Source organism: Schizosaccharomyces japonicus (genome assembly GCF_000149845.2).
Source record: "Schizosaccharomyces japonicus yFS275 unplaced genomic scaffold supercont5.2, whole genome shotgun sequence".
NCBI classification, from domain to species: domain Eukaryota; kingdom Fungi; phylum Ascomycota; class Schizosaccharomycetes; order Schizosaccharomycetales; family Schizosaccharomycetaceae; genus Schizosaccharomyces; species Schizosaccharomyces japonicus.
The window spans coordinates 946076-970107 of record NW_011627861.1 but is presented as its reverse complement, the minus strand read 5'-3'; the positions used below and the strand labels follow the sequence as shown (position 1 = coordinate 970107).

At 41.4% G+C, this 24032-nt stretch overlaps 10 protein-coding genes and 4 non-coding genes across 14 annotated transcripts; 4 read left to right on the top strand and 10 right to left on the bottom strand.

Annotated features, from left to right (window-relative positions):
* Positions 1-720: 720 nt before the first annotated feature.
* SJAG_03373 (fructose-bisphosphate aldolase Fba1) lies at positions 721-1993 on the bottom strand. Its single transcript, XM_002174488.2, has one exon. The coding sequence runs from the start codon at positions 1986-1988 to the stop codon at positions 855-857; it is 1134 nt and encodes a 377-aa protein (XP_002174524.2). The 5' UTR covers positions 1989-1993; the 3' UTR covers positions 721-854.
* A 218-nt stretch (positions 1994-2211) lies between these two features.
* On the top strand, positions 2212-2304 carry SJAG_16095. Its single transcript has one exon. It is a non-coding gene; the product is annotated as a tRNA-Ser (tRNA).
* A 981-nt stretch (positions 2305-3285) lies between these two features.
* Positions 3286-3389, bottom strand: SJAG_16094. The gene has a single exon. It is a non-coding gene; the product is annotated as a tRNA-Leu (tRNA).
* A 1186-nt stretch (positions 3390-4575) lies between these two features.
* On the top strand, positions 4576-4646 carry SJAG_16093. Its single transcript has one exon. It is a non-coding gene; the product is annotated as a tRNA-Gly (tRNA).
* Positions 4647-5430: 784 nt separating this feature from the next.
* Positions 5431-7006, bottom strand: SJAG_03371 (Gtr1/RagA G protein Gtr2). Its single transcript, XM_002174487.2, has 2 exons — positions 6793-7006; positions 5431-6725 (listed from the first exon to the last, which is right to left on the bottom strand). The coding sequence occupies exons 1-2, from the start codon at positions 6930-6932 to the stop codon at positions 5909-5911; spliced, it is 957 nt and encodes a 318-aa protein (XP_002174523.1). The 5' UTR covers positions 6933-7006; the 3' UTR covers positions 5431-5908.
* A 403-nt stretch (positions 7007-7409) lies between these two features.
* Positions 7410-8548, bottom strand: SJAG_03370 (alcohol dehydrogenase Adh1; the record flags this gene model as incomplete). The annotated part of the gene is made up of 1 exon (XM_002174486.2): positions 7410-8548. Exon 1 carries the CDS (start codon positions 8460-8462, stop codon positions 7410-7412), a length of 1053 nt encoding a protein of 350 aa, XP_002174522.2. The 5' UTR covers positions 8463-8548.
* A 769-nt stretch (positions 8549-9317) lies between these two features.
* On the bottom strand, positions 9318-10537 carry SJAG_03369 (U4/U6 X U5 tri-snRNP complex subunit). The gene has a single exon (XM_002174485.2). The coding sequence runs from the start codon at positions 10366-10368 to the stop codon at positions 9703-9705; it is 666 nt and encodes a 221-aa protein (XP_002174521.1). The 5' UTR covers positions 10369-10537; the 3' UTR covers positions 9318-9702.
* Positions 10538-10711: 174 nt separating this feature from the next.
* On the bottom strand, positions 10712-11953 carry SJAG_03368 (COPI-coated vesicle associated protein). Its single transcript, XM_002174484.2, has one exon. It carries the CDS (start codon positions 11488-11490, stop codon positions 11080-11082), a length of 411 nt encoding a protein of 136 aa, XP_002174520.1. The 5' UTR covers positions 11491-11953; the 3' UTR covers positions 10712-11079.
* Positions 11954-12160: 207 nt separating this feature from the next.
* On the bottom strand, positions 12161-12251 carry SJAG_16092. The gene has a single exon. It is a non-coding gene; the product is annotated as a tRNA-Pro (tRNA).
* Positions 12252-13752: 1501 nt separating this feature from the next.
* On the bottom strand, positions 13753-15910 carry SJAG_03367 (tRNA methyltransferase). Its single transcript, XM_002174483.2, has one exon. It carries the CDS (start codon positions 15717-15719, stop codon positions 14193-14195), a length of 1527 nt encoding a protein of 508 aa, XP_002174519.1. The 5' UTR covers positions 15720-15910; the 3' UTR covers positions 13753-14192.
* Positions 15894-17278, top strand: SJAG_03366 (histone chaperone Cia1). Its single transcript, XM_002174482.2, has one exon. It carries the CDS (start codon positions 16079-16081, stop codon positions 16826-16828), a length of 750 nt encoding a protein of 249 aa, XP_002174518.1. The 5' UTR covers positions 15894-16078; the 3' UTR covers positions 16829-17278.
* On the top strand, positions 17212-17906 carry SJAG_03365 (hypothetical protein). The gene is made up of 3 exons (XM_002174481.2): positions 17212-17321; positions 17360-17391; positions 17436-17906. The coding sequence occupies exons 1-3, from the start codon at positions 17284-17286 to the stop codon at positions 17567-17569; spliced, it is 204 nt and encodes a 67-aa protein (XP_002174517.1). The 5' UTR covers positions 17212-17283; the 3' UTR covers positions 17570-17906.
* Positions 17907-18128: 222 nt separating this feature from the next.
* SJAG_03364 (60S ribosomal protein L39) lies at positions 18129-18284 on the bottom strand (the record flags this gene model as incomplete). The annotated part of the gene is made up of 1 exon (XM_002174480.1): positions 18129-18284. One exon carries the CDS (start codon positions 18282-18284, stop codon positions 18129-18131), a length of 156 nt encoding a protein of 51 aa, XP_002174516.1.
* A 407-nt stretch (positions 18285-18691) lies between these two features.
* SJAG_03363 (leptomycin efflux transporter Pmd1) lies at positions 18692-23169 on the bottom strand. Its single transcript, XM_002174479.2, has one exon. The coding sequence runs from the start codon at positions 22828-22830 to the stop codon at positions 18928-18930; it is 3903 nt and encodes a 1300-aa protein (XP_002174515.1). The 5' UTR covers positions 22831-23169; the 3' UTR covers positions 18692-18927.
* Between the last annotated feature and the right edge of the window lie 863 nt (positions 23170-24032).

Genomic DNA, 24032 nt, shown 5'->3' with positions numbered 1-24032 from the left:
TCACACACAACTTAGTATATCGCTTTCGACTGAAATGCTTCTTAATCTCATATGCAGCTCGTGTAGCTAGGATGATTATTAGTTAGCTCGTCCGCACTAATATTTTTATCCCTTTTATTCCCACGAGCTTTCACGTTTACTGATTTAACCGATGTCAATCATTTTGAATGACAGGAAATTGTGGTTACATTCTTTGTCCAATTTGGTTTTGTATTAGTTCTTATAAATTAGTTAAGAAAATCAATATAAATGATAGCACAGCTAATCAAATTTAGCGCAGAAGATACGACCTTTTTGAGGAAGAAAAATACTATCCATAATGTAAACAGTTATTTGTCTTATCAATACTTAAAGATAACATGCATATGCATCATTGTAGCGGTGACTTACTGAAGCCGGCGAAACATCCATGGGACCAGTGTCACGCTAGCCTATCAAATGGATTCATATGTGTAGTATATATGTCTCAATTCATAAAGCTTATAGAAGAAAAAGTGCAATACGATCCATTCGCATTAAAACAAAAAAGAACTATCGACCAGTTATATTTTTGGCGAAGACTAAAAAAGGTTTGCGAGCGTTCATCTAGCTAATTACCCTGGTCAAAATCATGAAGACCATTACAGTAAATTTGAATACTGTGGCCCAGATCACAGGGTAACCGCTCACAAAGTCACAGTGCGTGAGCACTACGAACCTACAATTTAAAATTAAAGACAATTCAGACAAACGACTTGAAGGAAAGATATTTATTCAATAAGAATGGTCGCCACCTATCAACAATCAACACACCCACCCTGAAAAGTTTCTATAACACATCCTCTATTGATCTAATTTACAATCATTCCTGCAGCTTACAAGGTGTTGGTGGCATAGAAGTCCTCCAAAGCCTTCTTGATACGCTTAGTCATGGTCTTCTCACCCTCGAAGACCCAGACACGGGGGTCGAAGAACTTCTTGTTGGGCTTGTCGGCACCATCGGGGTTACCAACGGGAGCCATGAGGTAGTCCTTCTTGTTCAAGATGTAGTCACGGATACCCTCGAGGTAAGCGTATTGGGTGTCAGTGTCCAAGTTGACCTTGACAACACCGTTCTTGATACCAGTACGGAACTCCTCGACGGAGGAACCAGAGCCACCGTGGAAGACGAAGAAGACGGGCTTGACGTTGTTGGTCTTCAATTGAGCCTTAACGTACTCTTGGTGCTTGCCCAAAAGAGCGGGTTGAAGCTTGACGTTACCGGGCTTGTAGACACCGTGGACGTTACCGAAGGCAGCGGCAATGGAGAAGTAGGGGGTGACCTCAGAGAGCTCACGGTAAACATCCCAGATGTCCTCGGGGGTAGTGTAAAGTTGGGTGTGATCGACACCAGAGTTGTCGACACCATCCTCCTCACCACCGGTGATACCGATCTCCATCTCGATCCAGATCTTCATGGGAGCAGCACGCTTGCAGTAAGCCTTAACTTGAGCAATGTTCTCGGGCTTGGGCTCCTCGGACAAGTCAAGCATGTGGGAGGAGAAAAGGGGCTCACCGTGAACCTTGAAGTAGGCCTCGTCAGCCTCGAACATACCGTTCATCCAGGGAAGGAGCTTCTTGGCACAGTGGTCAGAGTGAAGGACAACGGGAACATTGTAGAAGGGAGCAATGCTACGGATGAAGTGAGCAGCAGCAATGGAACCAGCAATGGAAGCCTTTTGGCCCTCGTTGGAGGAGGCCTTACCGGCGAAGTAAGCAGAACCACCGTTGGAGCATTGAAGGACAATGGGGGAACGAGCCTCACGAGCAGCCTCCAAAGCAGCAATAGCAGTGGAAGTGGAGGTGACGTTGATAGCAGGGAGAGCGAAACCGTGCTCACGAGCGTAAGTGAACAACTTCAAGACGTTGTCGCCAGTGATGACACCAGTAGGAACGATATCGAGAACACCCATGTTTATTTGTTGAATCTGATGGAATATGCAGATGTGACGTTGGAATGGTGCGGACATCAAGCCTTTTATACCCTTGGGCGGGCTGGTTCGGAGAAATATGTCAGCTGATAGCCACCGCCGAGCCGAACTGAGCCGTCCCGGCCAGCCTATGGCCAAGTGGTAGTGGCGTGGGATAAGCGATTACGCGGACTTTATTGCACATAGAGTGCGCTGATGAAGAATTGGCAATTTTCCGAATTTGAATAATGCATAGTACATACCCGAGTTTTTGGCAAGATGAGTCACTATGTCCGAGTGGTTAAGGAGTTAGACTTGAATACGTTCTGGCATCTAATGGGCTATGCCCGCGCAGGTTCAAGTCCTGCTGGTGACGAAGTTCATGAGATTTTGTTTCTCCTAGCTTTTTGTCCCTTGAGGAATGCAACCTGTCCTGTCTTATTCCAATGAAATTTCATACGCTTTTGCTTGAAGCGTACGTGCATCAGAATTGGGGAACTAAGAGACTGTGGAAGCAGAAATTTGATTAGAGAGCTTCTGTACTTATTAATGAAGGCTTTAAACAGTAGTTATCGTGGTTAGTCTTCTTTCTGTAAGATCCAAAGTTTAGTCTTTCGCGCTTCCAAATAAGGTTTTGGTTCTGTTGAACAGCGAGTGATTGAGACTGACTGTTTGTTATATATTGCGACTAGGTAAACTTTTTTACATTGATCATAGAAACTAAAAAAATGCTTTGTTGAACGTATCTTGCAATTGTAGGCTTAAACAGTAATTACTCTGTTTTTATTACATTCAATTTCGCAAACATGGATTAAGGTTTATGATCAGCGAGCCATAAGCAATTCTAAGTAAATCCAACATATTAGATACATTCTGTGAATTGTAACCAACAAGGTCTAACGAAGACCGTTTGCTGTTTTTGCAGAACATAGCAGGATAACTAAGTCGTGGTTAGTCATTCATTAAATTAATACTACCTTTACCTAATATAATTCAGATGTTATTTGTTGAATTCATCTGGAAGTGAGACGGGCGAACTATCATTAGTACCTTAAGTATTTTATCTTCAGCTATTCTCTTCTTTCAGCCCTTATGTCAATTTATTTTTACTCTATTTGGCTGCTGCCCTCTTAGAAATTTGTTATGTTTCTGCAAGACACTCATAATGTTGGACACTTGCGTCTTAAATTTACTATCGGGAAGGCAGAACAATAGTAAATTGCTCAAAAACTTGATTAACAGACGGGAGCGTGCTTGTCAAAAGTCCTATACTGAGATTGAAATCACTCAATTTAACACATTACAGCATGATATGCCAACCGTTTATGCGAATAAATCAAAGCAAAAACAAGAATACTGCAGCGAGCGAGGTTCGAACTCGCGCGTTCATCAACAGCAGAGTTTCCATTGACCATCCAGCCAACTTAAATCTGCCCCCTTAGACCACTCGGGCATCGCTGCTTGAGACACTGCGTCAAGGTTCGAGTTCGAATATATTTAGGCTTCAAATAATGAATGACTTCCTTCTTTAAAACGCGCAATAATTTCTGAAGGTTGCTATTGAAAGAAACAGGTACTGTTCAATGGATATTTCCGTTGAAACATCGCAAGTATTTATATTGAATCAAACTGATTTTGATGTTAATGCTACTTACTATATTATTCTCCTACCTCAAATTAAAGAAATTAATTATGAGTATTATTCCAGAAACTTGTTCAAAGAAAATGACATTATTATAGCTGCCTAGTATTTTTACTCAAATAGTCTTCAACAACGCTAAACGTATGCACTCGAAGTGTTGGCAGATAAGGTTTCAGCCGTTATAACCTTAATTGATGGTTGCGAAAACTTAATACAAACTAAAGTCAAAGTGCTCAATTTACTCGCAGTGTGCAAAGAGTATTACTATTGAATTGAGATATTTGTTATTAATTAAAATAAATGAAAAAATCAAATGTTAACTAGTAAAAATTATTCAAAAACTCATAACTTTGTTATAATAAGACATAGTATTTTTGTTGTGTCCGACCCATAGTTCTCATGCTTATACGAACTTGTTTTTGAAAATCAGTTGGTTAAAGCAAGATCAGCAAAATAAAACAAAAATTGTATCGCTATTGATAAAACGTCCGGTCTTTGTATTCATTTTTGATATAACTTATCATCGTAAAATTTTTTTAGAATAGTTATATTGATTATAATGCACCATGAGTAATAGTCAAACCTTCGCTGGCAAAATTCCAGATTCCAAGTTTGGAACTCTGGTCTAAGAATTAGTTGTCACCGACACTACCTAATATTCTCTACAACATTCTCAACCTAAAACTTTTTCCCGGTAAACGATCAGTCCAACTACTGAGCAACACTCGACTCCAACTAATATTGAAAACCTCCGTTGACGTATTGTGTCAGAGCCTATATACAACTTGCATTATTTTATCTTTCCAGAATACCTAATCACAACAGTCACACCAACACAAAAGGTTTTTTTGAAACACAATTCATAAGTTGTCGAATACTAAACTGGTCAATAAGACCCCTTCTCTCCATAGCTCCTTGTTCGTAATACTCATTTACGAAGTCTTAGTGACCAGTACGTTCATTATACCTTTATATATTGAACTACGCTGCTAACACATCACTAAAGCATCAGTGGTGTAGCGGTAACATCAATGCCTTCCAAGCATTAGCTCCGGGTTCGACTCCCGGCTGATGCATCCGTGTTCTTTTAGCCTTTTTGTTGCGGTTTTAGTGCCGTGTTTTGACTCCAAATGGTTAAAACACAGGCGTTGGTGTGCTGTAGAAATGGGATTAATAAATCTTTACATTTCATCAGAAAATTTCCTAGCAAACTGCTATTGATAGGGTACCACTGAATGAATTTGTCCGTAAACTAATTGAACGAAATTTACGCAAAGTTCATTCAATGGCTAAGCTATCGAGCATATATAAAACAAGTCATCCATTATTCATATCTAGTTACTTGCTCACTACTAGATAGAGATAGCGTATTGGAAATGACCACGTGAGGACAACGATTAAGGTAATTAGTAAATATATAAACTGTTTAACACGAAATACTTGGAGTAGAACAATAAACATGATATTGTTTGCAACATTGAACTCGAGCTCAATAAAAAAATAATAATGTGAATTATTCATACCAACGGTATTTTATGTTATGAACAAGATTCCAGTTTAAGTAAGATTGAGTTCTGAGAAAACTATTCTTTATTTGTGTTTCTAATTATACCAAATCTCCGTTAACATTATCATTGTGCTTAAAGTTAATACTCTCTTAATAAGGCTGATTGATGTTCTTTAAATTTACTTAAAGCCAATAGGAAAAAACTACTTCTCTACGGCTCTTTTCTTACTAATTTCTTTTGAATTAAGTGATTGAGCATGTACACTGTGTGAATTAAATCTACAATTATTGGGGATACGCTTATATGTTCGCACCTTACGTACTAAACCACTGGAGTTTTTACCAACAGCGACTTGGAACATTAAAGAGAATATTATATGCATTAATGTAAACATAATTAAATGTTTCTTCAATAAATTTGAGGACAAGCGTTTCTCAACTAAAAAACAAAATTAAAGACCATACCTCCAAAAGCCATGATTATCAAGTGATTTCCAAGAGTTGAAGTAACCGAAATACATCAAGTTACCATAATCAATCCTAAACACTCATTCCATTTCTTATTCGACAAATTTGTTAAAATGGCTTATTTCATTCTCAAATTATTAAGAGAAAAATAATAGCTGTAATGGTCCTCACTCAGTTTACATACAAACTCCTAGTGAGCATAAAATACCTGTAACATTGATAATAAATAATAGTCCAACTCTGTTCCAACACGGTATGCGAAGCTCAGTCAACGTAACACAGTATAGAAACAGAGGCCAGTTCCAGGGCATTACTCGTATTAAATAAAATGCTTCATTTCCGCGGTGAAACGTTATTTCTTTATTACAATTGGAATATTTTTTGGACTGCCTTCTGGAAACATTGCACGTTGTACTCAACAAGACCAGACTTCTCAAAATTCTCTGCCCGAATAATACAAACGAGAGCAAGAAACTGGTTAACCTCACGCAGAAAGAGGACCAAACCAGTCGACAGGCGGATGACCGAAGATGCTTCATCAATTGGGTAGCGTTGAGCAATAGCTTCACTGTCATCTGTGGGTTTTGAAGAATTAGAAGTACCGTAGATAGACCCAAAGTCCAATATCACATCAATAACATCCGAACATATTTCATAACTTTGGACATCCACGGGACTACTATCTGTAGCAACATAAATTTTGGAGTATACATCAAATAGAAATGCTTTTTCCACAAGAGAATTTGAACAAAAAATATTAAGAAGGTTCTCAAGTGCCGGAAGCTGAGGAATCAGTTTTTGAATAACACGACTGAAAGCTTCAAAGATAGAATGATCAAAAATGGACGTGAGATGAAAAGAAAGCGAGACATTCTCTAGGCCAGCATCCGAAAGCTCATCCTGCGTACGTTGTTGTATATCGCGCTGTGTATCGATCTTAAAGTCATCGCTAAGACCATCAACCTTGTGAATAAAAACCTCTATAAATATTTGTGGGTTGATAGCAACCGCTCTGGAAATTGTTATATACAACCGCGAGAGTGCTTCTAAATAATCGTCCTGGGCATCAATGACAAACACCAAGGCACCGACTTGATTGAAAATGCTTTCAAAATCAAACGCTGTATCGAAAACATCAACCTGGCCAGGAAAGTCCCACACAGAAAAATCAATAAAAGACCTTACACACGTTAGTAAAGAATATTCTTGTGGTTCAGTTTGTTAACTGAAATTAATGCATCACTCACGAAATATGGTCTTTTGTTAGTTTGCTTGTCGACTCTAAGAATAGCGTCTCATTCGGAGGCAATTTATGGAAAACAACTTTCTGGATGGATGACTTGCCGCTTCGGCGAAGTCCCATAAGCAGGATCTTTCGGGGCTTCATAAATTGAATGCTGTACTTGGTCGGGTTCCTACGGTGGTGTACTGTTTCCTCACTCACTATCTACGGGGGATGAGTTCGGCTGCGCTTCTCTAACGGTACGTACGGAGGCAAATGGAGATAGTGTGGGGGCATTGACACGTGCACTGTGTTTGTCCAACTAGATGTACTGAAGATCATTCCAGATGGCGATCTTTGGGATCCGACGATCCACGATGATCGCAGTACCAAAACTGTGTGAAAAGATTACGTGATCGACAACGGTCACAGATCCCTGATTTGCAAGGTATAAATACGCCGATCGCCGCACAGGATGATCATCAAGACGATCACACAGTCCAATTCAAAAGGAATAATAACAAATAGCTACCAAGGGACAACAAGAGATACCAGCTCTGTCCCTGCTACTAGGCTCAAGATGTTGTTTTCAAACTCATTGATCTAAATTTCATTCACCGACTGCTTCTATCATAAATGTTTTTACTTGCTCAAGTCCAAAACGATACGGCCAGCGATCTTGTTCTCGTGCATGGCGTGGTAGACGTCAGGGAGAGTGGAGAAGGGCCAGACCTTGTAGACGGGCTTAACTTGGCCACGAGCAACGTACTCAACAGCCTCGCAGGAGTCAAGACGGTTACCGACGTGGGAACCGCAAACCTTAAGCATCTTGACGGTCAACCAGAAGATGTCAGCGCCCAACTTGGCACCGGCAGGCATGGAGACAGTGACCATGGTGGAACCGGGACGGGCCCAACCGGCGGCTTGCTCGTAAGACTTGGGGGAGGTGGAAAGAACCAAAGTACCGTGGGCACCACCGTTGGTGGCCTCCTTAACGGCCTCAACCATGTCGGGGACCTTCTTGAAGTCAAGGAAGACCTCGGCACCCAAGCTCTTAAGAAGCTCCTCCTTCTCGACACCAGTGTCAATAGCAACGACACGCATAGACATGGCACGAGCGTATTGGACAGCCAAGTGACCCAATCCACCACCGGCACCGGGAATGCAGACCCACTCACCGGGGTGAACACCGGCCTCCTTCAAGGCACGGTAAACAGTGATACCAGCACACATGATGGGGGCAGCGACCTCCAAGGAAACGGACTCGGGGATCTTGGTGGCATGAGCGGCGTTGGCAACACAGTAGTGTTGGAAAGAACCGTCAACGAGGTAACCAGAGAACTTGGCGTTGGGGCAGATAGACTCTTGAGAGGCCATGCAGTACTCGCAGTTGCCACAGGAGGAGTTCAACCACTTAACACCGACACGGTCGCCGAGCTTGAGTTGAGTGACACCAGGGCCCAACTTGACGACGATACCGGCACCCTCGTGACCACCGACCAAGGGAAGCTTGGCGGGAAGAGGCCAGTCACCTTGAAGGGCGTGAAGGTCAGTGTGGCAGACACCAGTGTACTTGATGTTGACCAAGACCTCACCTTGACCAGGCTCGGGAACAGCGATCTCCTCGAACTTAACGTTCTCGGGACCACCATGCTCGTGGAAGACAGCGGCAGTTTGAGTAGCAGGGATAGACATTGAATTGATTGAGTGTGTGAAACTCGTGGTGAACTGGGGATTTGTGAGTGCCTATTTATACAAAAAATGACGGCAGCAAAACACCGATATAGATCTGGATGTTTCCACTGGTTGCCCTTTCTGCACCCCGTGCATGCGATAAGCGGAGCCCGTATAGTATTGACCAATCACTAATCGTCGCAGATTTTTTGCCGGGCGCTCAAGTACGCTCATAGTTTTCTCAGACTGCCGTCTAACGATTACTTAATCAAGCGAAAAAAATAGCAATTGATGTAAAGACTACGTTTTTAGTTATTTCTAAAACAAAACAGCCGTAATATCCAACTTATTTTTGAGAATTCATTCATTAACTTTTCACGAAATTCGCTTAATCCCAAGGTCTCCAGCTCGCCTCCGCTGTTTCGGAAAAACTTGTTAACTTCCGCAGTTTTTATTCGTTCTTAGCGTATGTATGACATCATTGCAAGGGATAAGCGCCGCTGATATTCAAGTTTTGGGCCTTCGAGTTAAAAAAACGAAAAAACGATTATGTTAACGATGGGTAATTCATTTCTTCAAAAAACAGTTGTACTCTAAAAAATGAGGCGGAGCTTTTACTATTAAATTGGTTGGACAACAATGTTTGTCGCCCTGAATTGTACGTCTCCGTTCACCCGTATATCACATGAACAATCTCATGCTTCGACATAATATCAAGCCGAAAAAAGAAACGCCACCTTGTAGTAATTTTTTTTAGCCAATCAGATATGTTATCGGATAATTTTTCTGAGCTTAATGCTTCGGAATGAAGTGGAGAAAGAGTCACAAAGCCGCTGGCTCGTGTTAACCTGGGGCAGTAGATTCCCTGTTTTTGTGAACAGAAGCAATGCAACATTTGGTTTCCTAACGCGTTGTTGGATTATGAATTGCTATTTTCCCCGTCGCTCACTAGATGATATTACACTTTCGCTCTAAAAAACTGGGGATCGACTTTTGTAGATCTCAATGAAAATCTATTGGTGATTTACAAGCGATCTTTGATCGGCATTGTGGGGATTTTCTCAACCGACGATCGCAAATGTGGAGAGTTTGCGACAGATCATTCATCGTTGATCAGGGTCCATTTTTCTGGATTGGGTTGCACGTGACAGACGCCAGCTTGTTGAGTGAGACACGGTTTTCTGGGTTTGTGTTGTGAGCCTGTTAGCGAGGATGGATAGTAATTGTGTTCTCTGTTTTTTTTCGGTTTCGCAGGAGTAAATTACTCGCGATCAAGAGGGCGATTGAAACCACCCTCTCTGTTCATATATTGTCTATATTTCGTTTTTTTCTGTTTGAAGACGGCGCCAATGTCACCGTGTTTCTTGCCAGCTGTAGTTCCAAAAGATGTGAAACCCATGATGGCGCTGACATCTTCTAATTCGTCGGAAGGTGTAAGTGACGTCTCTTCATTTTTGTTGTCTGATGGCTGATTATTAATCGGTTGCGCTGCTGTTTCAATTTCCGGAGGTTTGTCGTTGCGCTTGGGTTCTTGATGTACGTCGGGAATTACGTTCTTTTTGTTTAGTCTTGGCGGCTCTGTGTCATGATTTGATCGGCGATGCCGTCTGGGTGAAGAGCTGTGGTTGCGATCATGTTCGCGTTCACCTTCCCGACTCCAATCTCGCTCTCGACGACGACCACTACTACGTTCATATGATCGCCGAGGTGGTGAATTCCTGTGGTATCTGTGTTCATCGTTAAAACGGTTTTTTTCGTCTGTATCATTTTTCGTCCGATTGTCATGCCAATCGCGTTTTCTCATGTATCCACTTTCTCTGTGCCAATTCCGATCCGGGTTTTGTTGGGAACGATAGCCATTTCTAGCAGTTTCGCGTTCAGGAACACGAGATTCCCTTGGACGTCCACTTTCCATCTGTTCTGACATATTTTACTAATGGTGTAGTGTAATTGGTGTTGCGTCAAAAGTAATATAATAGAACTCACACCAACTCTTTATACAAAAGATAATATAATTCGCCCATTAATAAATCCTTTTAACAGGTACTGCTTTTATACAATAACGAAGTTATAAGCTGTAAAGATAAATAATGGAGGTTAATAGTGTGGCGATTGTTTAATTAATGTAACAGCTTATTCAATTTCATCATTCTCAAAGTCAACAACAAGTTCAAATTCATTAAACTAGTTTAAGAAGTATTAGAGACTTTTTGTACTTGCTTTCATATACACCACCCCAAACACTGTTACTTTCAGCCGACCATCACAACTAGACGTAAAAATTACTTGATTAGGTTTAAGTCTCAGACTACCTTGTATGTGTTTAGCGATTCAGTACTTAAAGCGCGGGGAGAATGGAATTCCCCCTTTATGCTAAAACATCCTTTTGCGCGCATACATTTTTACAAGGAAATGAAGTAAAATAATATAAATAACACCCAGTTGGGTGTAAGCATCTACCGGGCCCAAATGGTTACAGAATATTCAGCGGTGTTCCTCAACTGTGCCAGAGAAATGTCGGACAAAGAGCTACAAGTGAGGGCTCGTAGTTCATTTTGGAAAAAGGAAAATAATATCAAAGGATGGATTCGTCACATAGAGCCATATTATCGTCGCATTCCTTAAAACCGTTCTGACTTTAAACATCAACGACAGTATCATCCCACTCGTTGTCACGAAGGCTACGAGGTGCCTTCTCGCGCATGTTTGGCGAGAAATGGCAAACAGAAAAGAAACCGCCGACTGCAAGAATGATGATGCCAAGGAATTTGCGAAATCCGCCCATTGTAGACATGAGAACACCCAGGAACACATAGAAACCTCCACGGCCGAGCAAAGAAAGAAGGAACGGTGCACTTTGAGAGACTTCATTGGGCACAGTTCGTTCCATGTAGATACTTAAGAAACCAAACAAGGCGAGAAAAAGACCCAGCAAAACTGTGAACAGCTGGAACGAGAATACTTCAATCAAACCTCCGAGGATCAACAAGGACCCAACGGAAACATTTGCCACACTAAAGGGGTTTCTAATATCTGTGAAGCCGTCCATTTTGAAGTTATAATTTTGAGAGTGAGATGCAACTTCTATTAAATTTGCTTTTGCGTTAAATCTGAGACAGTAATGTAAGAATATAGAGGTGAACGTAGAGTCCCGTTAATCTTTATATTTGTAAATGACGGCGTGCCTAAAACAAGTTCGCCGTGAACTCAGTTAAGAAAAGGTGAGAAGAGGAAAGAATGGTCTGTGAGGCGTTTTTTTGCGTAGCGAATGAAGGTGGTTCGGTGTTCGCTACGACTTACCTCATATTAATGTTTAGAATAAAACAACTCAAACGAGTAAAAGGAGAAATAATTGTATTTTCTCATATTCTGATAACTTTTTTACAGGGTTACATTAGTTTACCATTCTTGATAGTCAATTTACGGTGATATATTATACATTATTCATTTGCAAGCCCACCATAAATACAAGTCACTATATTTGTTACAAGAATGGTTATTTTGAATGTGACATAGGGCATTTCATGTAATATTCATCTTCCTCACGAGTCTACAATCTATAGAAAACATTAACTGTTCTGTATTTTTAGCATTAGCGAGGTTTGCCGAGATGTTTTATAGCAAAGTGATTCAAAGCACAATGACTAGTATTAAACTGAAGGAAATGAAGAAAAGCCTTCCAATGCTTCGGTTAAAAATATAGAAAGCAAAAATGTAACGGGCCTATCCAGGATTCGAACCAGGGATCACCTCTATTCCCGAAGGGGGTAGAACCCGAAAGAGGTATGTTAACCACTACACTAATAGGCCTCGCTGCCCAGTTGGGTTTCATAAAGATATAAGTAGCCTAAATAAAAGGAATATTCATATCAATTGTTAATACATATTTATTAAGAAAACAGTTGAAGTGATAATTTACGATAACCCTTCTATTTCGACAGCCTTCTCCGAATTATTAGTAGTTGAAGTTTCTTGTCATTGATGTGTGATGTCTGGATATAAGGTAAGGTAAATATGGTAATAACATCGGCGAGATCACTCTCAAATCTGAACAGTGACATACTTACCTTGTTCGATGAATACATGATTGATTTAATATACCTAAACTATTCTTGAAACTCCGAACTACTTTCTTATTTATAAAAAACCAGGAACGAGAACGTCAAGTTATTCAAAATAAAGAAGGTCAATTCTAGGCAATCAATACCATTGGTTATATACTCTTGAATGCATTTTAACGCAGATACCGAGTCAACCAGGGACCAGATATCTAAAAAGAAATAGTTTATAGATTTAACATGTAATAAAAAAAATTAAGTCTGGTAGGTATATCAATAGTACAGCATGTTTTGTTATATAGTATGTACTAATTAATAATAACTGAAACATTTATCGGAGAGGTTTTAGTGTATAGTACGATAATCGTTGAGTGGAAGAAGGTCGTTCTGATAATTCCGCTTCGGAAAGAAACGAACAACCTTCTCGATTATGTCCGTTGCAACGGTCCTGTGGGCCGTGTAACCATTCTTTTTACAATAAAACTATCTTAAAATTGAACTCTAGAAAATATTAATTTGTAAAGCAAACTTCATCACGTGTAATTTAGGCGTGTGTACTTTTTAGGTGGAAGCGCTTCCAAAACCATGTGTTTCAACTCAACACTTCAAAAAATGTCCGACCCGTATCATAATATATCAGTTTCACAAAATTGAATGATACGCATCTTATAAGAAACTCAAGATCTGTTGTAGCAAACCTATATTAAATACAGATATGTTATGATATAGTACGTTTACGATATTGACTATTATCCAGCTTCCGGATACAAAATATACGCATTAAAATTATTCTTGCGTACATTCGAATCCAAAAGTTTTCATTTGTATCAAGCAAAGTTCTAGAGTGTCTGCTACATCACTCTGTACTCAATGTGTTATAAGTTTTACTCATAAAATAAAATAGTAATGTAGACATTAGGAAGTTTTGTCAACCCCATATCATTCAAAGACGTTAAGCAAAGAATGGCGCAGGCTCGGCGATGAGTGATAATACTAGATATATATTCCTCGTATCCAAATTTGAAGCATATATTTACCCGTAGCCCTATTCGTTTTATATATGAATTACTTGACAACAATAAAACCTCCCTTGAAAATTACGGTAACACGCATGGCGAACCAATGTTTCACAATCCAGTTAATAATGTAGTCCTATACACCCAAGCCTCAGAAACAAACTTCCCAACGGCTTAATCTACCCCAATCCACCAATTCCAAACGAAAAAGAACCCGAGACAAATCCACACGAAAAATGCAAACAAAATCATAAACATTCATTATTGATATTGACAATGCCACCGAACACGGACACATAACTAGAATAGAAAAGGATACGATAACAAATAATGTCGCCGAGACTTACGAACCAACGTCTTCATTAGAAAACTTCAGGCTGGCAGATACGCTGGCATTATCTATCAACGATTCGCATGTCTACCAACACACGCCGGCCGATGCTAAGCACCAGCTCACAGCAGTTGGCCAACTTGCCAATTGTTGAACTTGTATGGTTTCTGACACGTTTAGTTGCAGGTATTAATACGCCTCAAAAATAGTCACATCGGTCAAAATTAGGGTAGGGCATACATAGAACGCGCCGTAAACAAACAAATTGCTGTTAGAAAGTCAACAAAAGTCGTGGCTTTATGAAAGCCGGAATATCCAATAAATGAATAGTCTATGTATCTAGATACTAATGTCCACGTTCTTTAGTAGATATCACTTTAATTGCACGCGAAAGAAAGCCTTCTGCACCGTGATTTTTTTGAATGGTACTGAGAATTTGATCTAAAGCGTCTTCTCTCTCATGCAAATCACACTTTCTGCCAATAAGTGCATAGTTTCGAGTGCTAGGAATTCTTAAGGGTTCAATTTCTACTTCCCATCCAGTTTGTTCCGCCAGTTGCCGGGTCCATTCCACATAGCTAGCATAACGACCAGCATGATCCGGGTTACGTGGCTTCGGTAAATCCCATGAGACTTTCGCACCAGCTAAGTCATATATACAACAAGGAATAGAAATGTAACCAGAATTTGGAGTTAAAGCAGCCAGTAAAGGTATGTACGGTGTCAATTCATCTGAATGGTTACCGATGAGGAAGGTATTCGGAGCGAACTTTCCATTATGAACTTTCACGAAAGCGTTTTCCTCATTTTCTTTTCTTAATGTTTCTAATGCATCCGCTTGAGGCAAAAAATGTGGAACCAAAATGTTTTCACGCAGACACTCCCTTACATTGTCAGGGAATATAGCCCAAGATTTTCGTTCACGGGCATCAAATCCATATCCCTTATAGCCTTCGCTAATCAAAATATGAACGAGTAATCCATTTCCACAGCCAATATCAACAAAAGAGAAATTTTTCTTATCACTAGTTTCTGGCCTTTGTTTCCAAAGCTCAATCAGAAAAGCGGCAATAGCAAGATCCTCAAATACATGCTTTTTGGGATCAGTGCGCTCAACCCAATCCGCAACAAGCTTTCTTGCATAACGAGTTTTCAAGTCCACATATGTGTCTTGGAAAGCATTGCGTTCTACAACTGTATCATGATGCATACGTTTTTTGTAACCTTCAACAAAACCCTTACAGTGACGATGAAGAATAAGAAGCAGAGCGTTAGCAGTGCGGCCCAATCGATAGACAAGTGGATCCTCCGGATTTGTGGGAATTGAGGTTGGAATGTTATATGCGAGCTTAATCTTCGGTCCCTCAAAAATCCAGGCCACAGCAGCTACCGGTGGATGGTAGTACGGCAAGTTTTGGTACAATCCTTCTGCCTGTTCATCTAAATCAGGAACAAAGAGTACAATGCGTTTTGGTTGTGCTGTTTTCTCCGTTCCGGCGATATCCTCATGGAACACAAAGACGCTCTGTGTCATTTTTCTATCGATAAATGGATTTCTGGGGACGAGACGGCGATGCAATTTCCGACGAAGAACGAAACCATCAATAGAAACTTCCGAATTCTCCAAACCCTTCTCGAGGCTGTCCAATTGTTCGTCCGACAAAATATCAGTGCGCATTAACACTGAACTTGTCCGTTCGGGATGGTGTACGATCTCAAGCAGCTTCTCCTCGAACACATTTCCATCATAACAGGTTTCATGTTCTAAAATGACTTTCCAAAAACAGTCAACGACAACTGAAGCAACGTTAGGACAGGGGTGAAGACTCGTATCACAAGGGACAGAGGGCTTCCAATACGCTGGAATTTTCATTCTTAGTAGTGTACAATTTAAGGGTACAACAATTTTTAATTGAATACACACGAAATTTGTTTAGATAGTAGTTTCGATGATATTTCTTGGCACTGCTTAACTGTCACACGAGTAATCCTCACGTACAGAGTTTATAAGCAATATGTCAAGAGCAATTCTCAATGATATTACGAACCACTTTTTTTTCTGCCCTTGCTTTTTTACAAGTGCAAGTCCACGATCAACACCTTTGCAGTGAGACGTGAAGTTAATTCCGAATTTAAAAAAAAATATACCCTAAAACACCATAATTTACACGTTACAACAAATCAGGCAACCTCTTTCACGGTTTCTCTATATCAATTAATTCCTTATAAAGAATGTCTATTGTCAACATTCTTTCTGTTAATGTGTTGAACAATCCTGCAAAATTTTTGGATCCTTACCAATTTGAAATTACATTCGAGTGTTTGGAACCATTAAAAAGCGATTTGGAATGGAAACTGACATACGTTGGCAGTGCTACGTCTCAAAGTTATGACCAAATTTTGGATACTTTACTCGTCGGACCCATTCCTATTGGAGTCAACAAGTTTGTGTTTGAAGCAGACCCTCCAAACATTGACCTTCTTCCCCAGCTAACAGATCTCCTTGGCGTTACGGTCATTTTATTGTCATGTGCTTATGAGGAAAATGAATTTGTACGTGTCGGCTACTACGTCAACAACGAAATGGAGGGTGTTGACCTGCAAGAAATGGAGGAATCAGAAGTGAAAAAAATCAAGGTCGATGTCGACAAAGTTTGGCGAAACATCTTGGCTGAAAAGCCTCGGGTAACCCGTTTCAACATTCAATGGGACAACCCAGACTTTGACGATGCACCCCCTGCCCAAGGGGACGCGGAACCCGAAGAAGAAGACGAAGAAATGGAGGAGGAGGAAGAAGAAGTTGAAGGAGAAATTGAGGAAGAAGAAGAAGAAGAGGAAGAGGAGGAGGTCGAAGAAGAAGACGATGTGATGGAAGAAGAAGACGTGGACGACGCAGACGGTCAAACGACCGAACAAGAACACGAGACTGAACCGGAACAGGATCAGTCAAAGACTGCACCTCCCGCAAACAATACCCAATAACGCACTCACGAACGCAACTAAAAAAACATGAGCATAGTGACAAAAAAATGCACGACACTCTACACAATGTTTAGTACAGTGTTGAATTTATACCACAGGAGTCTTCCCTTTTCTTAACTTTGCTACATATGGACACACTTTCTCGCTTTCCTTTTCTTGTACCATCTATACCTCTTCGAAAAAGAACAAAATTTCGCCATGTAATTTAACGCTTTCGACTACAAATAGAAGCCTCTCTGGTGGAAGCCGTTGCAAATGCCAATTTCATGCTGCTATTCTCGTTAACCTTTTGTTTCTGTTAAGTACACTCCCGCGGATGTCCCGCTCGTTTTCCGAGGCTAATACGTTTCCCCGCGCACCTATGACATGTGCCGCGGTAAGGCTCCAAAGTCTATTGCCTCCCAAGAGAGCATCGCTCCTTGACTTCCCCACTTTCAAAAAACTCCCAATTAAGGATGAGTACGGACTCTCTGCCTCGTGAAACGCTCGAACAGTACGGTTTACGGTAAATACATTCAGCTGACGATTCAGGAAATCGCTCGAAATGCAAAAACAGCTGGAAGGTATGCAGCATTACACGTTTTTTTCGTGTCTTCTAACCCTGTAGCACTTTTGGATGAAATTGATCGCAACAAGCACGAGTCCGAAAGCATCAGCCGTGAGAGCGAGTATCTTTGTCAGTACATTGGAAGTATGATGGCCTTCCAAAATCGCTCTATTGCCACCCAGAAAAAAAAGTAGCGCCTTACTGACGACGATCCTCGACCAATTTCTCTTCCTGCGTTTCACCTCCTTAGCCGTTCATAATCACCACCACCATGTCGATCCGTGCTTCGCTCGTTTTGCAGATCACTGATCCTCTTATACTTTGATCTGCGTAAGCGAGTCAAAACACGGATCGGCAAAAACACATTTTTGATTTGCTCACACGACTTTAGCCGAAACGTAAACCGTGTAAAGCCCGTAGTCAGGATGCAAACAGAAATGGGAAGAGTTGGGGAGGCAGAGAGCATCCCGTAAAATCTCGCCGAAATAGCAAATAAAATATAGCTCTAACATTTTTTATCGCATACAAACACCCAGCTCGCGAGCCGAAGCATCAATCCCAAAATTTACACTTACTACTTATCACACTCACACACCCCTAAAACCTCAAAGTCTATTTTCACAAAATGCAATTCATTACAACCCGAAGAGTCCAGGAAGGCAGTAATGCATCCGTGGAGACAGGAGTCCCAAGAACCGAACTGACTTGTCTGTCAGCAACGTATAACAATGGCGGAAATCCAACATACCCATCTTAGATGTTGAGCTTGGTACGTCTCCAGTGTCTTCTCTTCATGTTGTAGTTAATAGTGTTTCCGGTGCGAAGACGAATCCATTGGGGAATGGGGCGGTTCTGACGTTGAGCCTTGGCAAGCTTTTGCTTGGTACGGAAACTCTTGTGAGAAGGCATTTTGTGGTTGTTGGATAGTTTCGCGGAGGTGAAAAGTTGTTGTGACTGCATTTATGTTGATGTGACTGCTAAATTTTACGAGTCCCAGCGCTTACTAGTGACAGTCACTGCGCTACAAGGCATTACGAAACGGCTTTTACCAGTGTCTTAGACTTTGCTGCAGCACAGTAACGCCCAACACCTGGCGGACACGTAAATACAGAGGGTAGTAAGCGGAATTACGATTTCAGCTTTTTGTTATTAACTGAACAAGATTCTTGACACTCTTAACCACACAGCGTAAACAACCACAGTTTTTAATGTATTAATAGTTATTTCTTAATAGAGCAATGGCGATGCGTTTGTCGAACTTCCAGTGTATAGTCTATTTACCGTCTATCACACGTAATAAACGAACCTACAACCGTGCTTATTCTCAGAAGGAGTATTGACCATTAATTAACAAACAAAACTACAGGTGCTACGACTTGTTTCAAAAGTTTTCAACCTTCAAGTACAATCTCCAGTTTCCGTTATAGCACATAGTATTGTCAATTTATCTAGTTGTAGGAATTATCAGAGTATTAGTTTAAAAAACGCCAACAACCGTCTTGAGAAGAGTAGGCATAAACAGTCATTATATATCATCAACAGTACCAAATAGTTAATTAACTCCCAGACCTTGTTCCGAAGCAAGCTGAAAGTACTTTCCTTTCAGCCGCATTAATTCTTGGTGTGTACCCGCTTCAACAATCTTACCGCCTTCGAAGTAGAAGATCCGGTCACATTGTTGAATTGAAGAAAGACGGTGAGCAATAGCGACGGTTGTACGTCCCTTAGAGGCTTTATTTAAAGCCTCTTGCACGACAGTTTCACTCTTGCTATCCAAGGCACTAGTGGCCTCGTCCAACAAAAGAATTCTTGGTTGGCGAATAAGGGCACGCGCAATTGCAATACGTTGCTTTTGGCCACCAGAGAATGCTGATCCGTTTTGTCCACATAAAGTTTCATAACCATTCGGTAAAGTCATAATAAATTCGTGAATGTTTGCGTCCTCGCAAACCCTAAAGAGCTCTTCGTCACTGACTTCCCGTTCCATTCCAAGCAAAATGTTCTCACGTACAGTACCTTGGTACAACGTAGGTTCCTGGGAAACAAGCGCAATGTGACTACGGAAGTTGTTGATGTTGTACTCGCGGACATTAACATCGTCAACAAGCACACATCCAGCATCACAGTCATAGAAACGCTCAATCAAACCGATCGTAGTCGATTTACCGCAACCAGAAGCGCCGACAAAGGCAACGTACTGGCCAGGTAAGATCTTCAAGTTCAAACCTTGCAAAACAGGAACGTGACGACGAGTAGGGTAACGGAAGTGAACCTCTTGGAACTCAATTGAGCCCTTAATAGTCTCGACCTTGAGGCCCTCATCGCTCCAAATATCAATCTTTGGATAATGAGTAAACAGCTTCTTAATCGCGTTACTACTGGCCGTTGCTTTCGTAATATCTGCAGCAAAGCCAAAGAACTGACCAGCCTGCTGAATACCAACAACAACGGCGATAAAGATTGTGTAAAATTGAGTAACAGTATACTCGTGGGTTTTCAACAGAGTGGCACCGTACCAAAAGGTGAGAGCATTAATCAAAAATTGCGAGGCTTGACTGGCTCCAAAAAACAAACCAGAATAGGCAGAGGCAACATAGGACGAATGTGCCGGCTCAGACACAGTTTCCCTGTAATGTTGAAGTACCTCCCCCTCCCTTGTGAGACTAGCCACAGTGCGGATCGCCGAGATTGCTTCACATGCAAAAGAGGCAGACGTGTTATAAGCCTCATCCAAAATCTTTTGCACTTTATCAAGAGAGTGAATACGGTAATAACCAGAGAGAATCATAACGGGAGAAGTGGCCAAGGTAACGAGTGCGAGCTTCCAGCCAGTTGCCAATCCAAGAATAGACACGGAAATGACGTTAGTCGCAATCTGGAAGAATGTTCCCAAGTTTTGACCGATAAGACCAATAAGATCGCTAACTTGTGTCGAAAGAGAAGCTGTGAGCATTCCGGTGTTGTTTTCATCCCGATCAAAGAACTCAATGTCTTGTCTCAGAATGGTATGGAACAGCCGAACCCGAATTCGGTACATAATGATTTCTGCAACAGAACCCATCATTGCTCCACTGAAGAAATACGCGACGAACTGAACCACCGCAAGAATGATATAGTAAACGGCATACATATTTGCACGGTGCGTGAAAGGTTTGGTAAGATCCGTAAAGAGATTGAGATAATGACTGAAAATCACAGCTGTAACGGGATAAGCACCACCGCAAACAATACTTGCACAGATTCCAATGAAGATGCATACATACTCATTACCTTGAGAAAATGACAAAAGGTAAGTAATACACGCAATAAAACCCATTTTGGAAACATTCAACGTCTCGGTGCTGATGTTTCCGGCTGGGACATTCGTCAAAGAAGTAGAGCCCACATTCTGAAGCGTCACTGCACTAGCATGAGTCCAATCCTTCTTCTGAGACTTGACAGAATCATCGCTGTCAGAATCAAAACCTTGCTCGTCTTCACGTTCACTCTCAATTTCCTGAGCCTTCACAAGTCGATAGTAAATACCATTCTTTGCAATTAACTCGGCGTGATTGCCTTGTTCCTTAATTTCACCACTTTCCATGACAACAATGTTGTCGGCATTGCGAATCGTAGACAAACGATGGGCAATCACAATAGTAGTTCTGGAAACAGAAGCCTTATCCAAAGCCTTTTGTACGATAACTTCACTCTTTGAATCAAGGGCACTAGTAGCTTCATCAAGGAGAAGAATCTTAGGATCACTAATGACGGCACGAGCAATAGCAATACGTTGCTTTTGACCACCAGAAAGGAGGAAACCTTTCTGGCCAACATTGGTCTCAAACTTCTCAGGAAGATCCATAATGAAATCATAAGCATTGGCAAGTTTCGCAGCGTCATAGACAAGTTCCTTAATTTGCTCTTCGTTGAGAGTTTCAAGTCTCATCGGGGGAATACCATACACAATGTTTTCAAAAATAGTAGTAGAGAAAAGGGTCGGCTCTTGTTGCACGAAAGCAATGTGGTTTCGCAAAGACTTGGGATTAATGGTACTCAAATCTTGACCATCAATAAACACTTGACCAGCAAGCGGCTTATAAAAGCGCTCAACAAGACCGATAATTGTAGACTTTCCACTACCACTTGCACCAACAAGGGCGGTAATTTTACCAGCTGGGCAGTTGAGCGAGAAGTTATCCAACACAACAACTTCCGGACGAGCAGGATATACAAACTTGATGTTATGGAGTGAAATCTCTCCGCGCTCAATTGTCAATTCAGCACCGTCATCAACCAACGGGTTGATTGGACTCGCACGATCAATCGTGCTGAAAATCTGTTTTGACGCAGCAGCACAAGAAGAAAAGGCTTCGAGTTTAGGGTTGATACCAGCAATACTGTACGAAGCCATGATAACCGAGAAGAAACAACACATCAATTGACTGAGAGTCAGCTCACCATGGACCAGCAGACGAGTTCCCTCCCAAAAAGCGAGAGCGTAAGCCATGTAAGCCACGAAGAAAAACCAGGCAAACAAAAAGCCAAAAACAATAGATTTTCTCAAACCCATCTTTCTCGATGCTTCAAGCGTTTGTCGGTACATTCCACTCAGCACATTTTGGGTACCAAAGGCAAAGGCATTGCGGACATTTGAGAAAACCTCCTGTGCAAATGAACTAGCTTCGCCGTTAACAGCCATTTGAGCGGTTGTGAATCTTGAAAGAAAGGGAACAGCGGCAGCCATTCCCATCATGAGGGCAGGGAAGATGCAGCTGAGAATCAAAGAGAACTTCCAAGCGCGAATGTATGCAATTACAAAGCCAGACACAAACGTGCCGACGGCAAAAATGACACTGCCAACCTTCTCACCAATACCGTCTTGGATTTTGTTGGTATCCGAAGTGATGCGAGATGTCATTTCACCGGGGCCAAACTTGTCAAAGTAGCCAATATTTTGTGACAACACGGCTTCCAAATAAACACTGCGAATTCTCCGCGAAACGCGCTCAGCGGCAATAGTGAACGTCATAACATAGAAAAAAGAGCAGACACCAACCGCAATGGCAATATAAATAAAGTACAAACAGAAATGGTTGACAGAATGCTGAAAGGCCTTTGCATCATTCTCAACAAAAAAATGAGTAAAGGATTCGGCCAATGAACCTGAAACGACAGTCATTAATGGCACACCGAGACTTGTGACAATACTGGTAATGACACCGACAACGTACAGAAAGCGATCCCATTTGTCGGCATACTGCAAAATACGCTTGTAGCCAAACGTGCTATCGGCAGGGTCGTCAACCTGTTCCTTCAGAATAGTTTGCTCTTCCGGAGCGTACCGTTCTAGAATGTCATTCTTCACGTCAACAACGAGTTGACTAGACTTCTCGTCAACAGCGTCGGCTTGATTCGCAGAAATCGCACCATTGGATGGTTCTTTCTCCTGCACATCTTTAGAATGGTTTGCCATTTCAGCGTCCAGTAAATTGAGATGAGTGGGAATAAATGAGAAACGAATGCAAGGGCAGATATTCTAAAATAACAGCTGCAATTCCGCACTAAGGGGTACGGATAGAGAGAAGTAACACGAAGAAAAAAGACAACTAAACAATACAAAGTAAGACGTTCAGAAGCACTTGAGGAGGAAAACACAAATTGCTTCTGCAATGAATAATGAAAGAAAGTAGGATGGACGGACTCGTCACACTCAATCGCTCACAGCGCAACACCGTTCAAATCGGTGTCCGTTGTCTAAAAAGAAAGATAACGCAGGCCTAAGTCAAATTGGATGCTCATTGCCATGCGGGTGTTTTACAGCTTATATATCAAAGAATCGTGGCGGCAACTTCTTGACGCTGTATTCTCCCAACTTACTCTGGACTTATGTCCGCGGACATGTAAGTATCTTGTGATTGGACAGTTTGTTTCGGCTGAACTGTACAATTTGCGATAAGCGTTAAAGATGATTGGTCAAAACAAAAAATAAGCGACAGAAGCGGTGTGCCGAAGGTTTGTGGGGAGCCCTTACGTCAACAAATCAAATACATCTGCCTTGCCATACACAATCGCCGAGGTGACTGGCCTTAATCAAAAAATGGCGCAACAATTAAGAGGAATAGAGCTTAAATATGATGTATAACACAGTATGACGTATGGAAAAGAACGTTAAAAGATGCTAGCAGAACGATTGATCCGTAATTAATGGCACGTGCAAGGATAAGCACTGTGTTCAGTGAACAGCACCAACTGACTTACGTCATAGCCGACGGAGCTGCTGGGTAACGCTTATAATGATAGAACCCGTCTCACATTTTGAGTGCACCCGTGTTTGGCAGAGGGGAGACGGGTACGTGGGTGACCCCAACAAATCCGAGACAGTCACACAAAGCAGTCACACAATTGAAATAAAAGGGCACAACACGCACCTACCGAAAACCACAATTCAAGACGTTCTGTCGTCTGCAGGAATAAACTGTGGGGTGGATCAAGGACGAAAAAAATGACATGTCAAGCTCAACAATATGACATTCTGTGATTAGTATCTTTTTCTTCACTTTCTGAGACCATCGTTCAGTTTATACCTGTAGAGGAAGATTGTTGAGTCCGGGGGATTGCTAGTTAGTTTGTTTAGCGGTTAATGGAGATTCAGCTTTGGCTGCTCTAGTTTTGTTT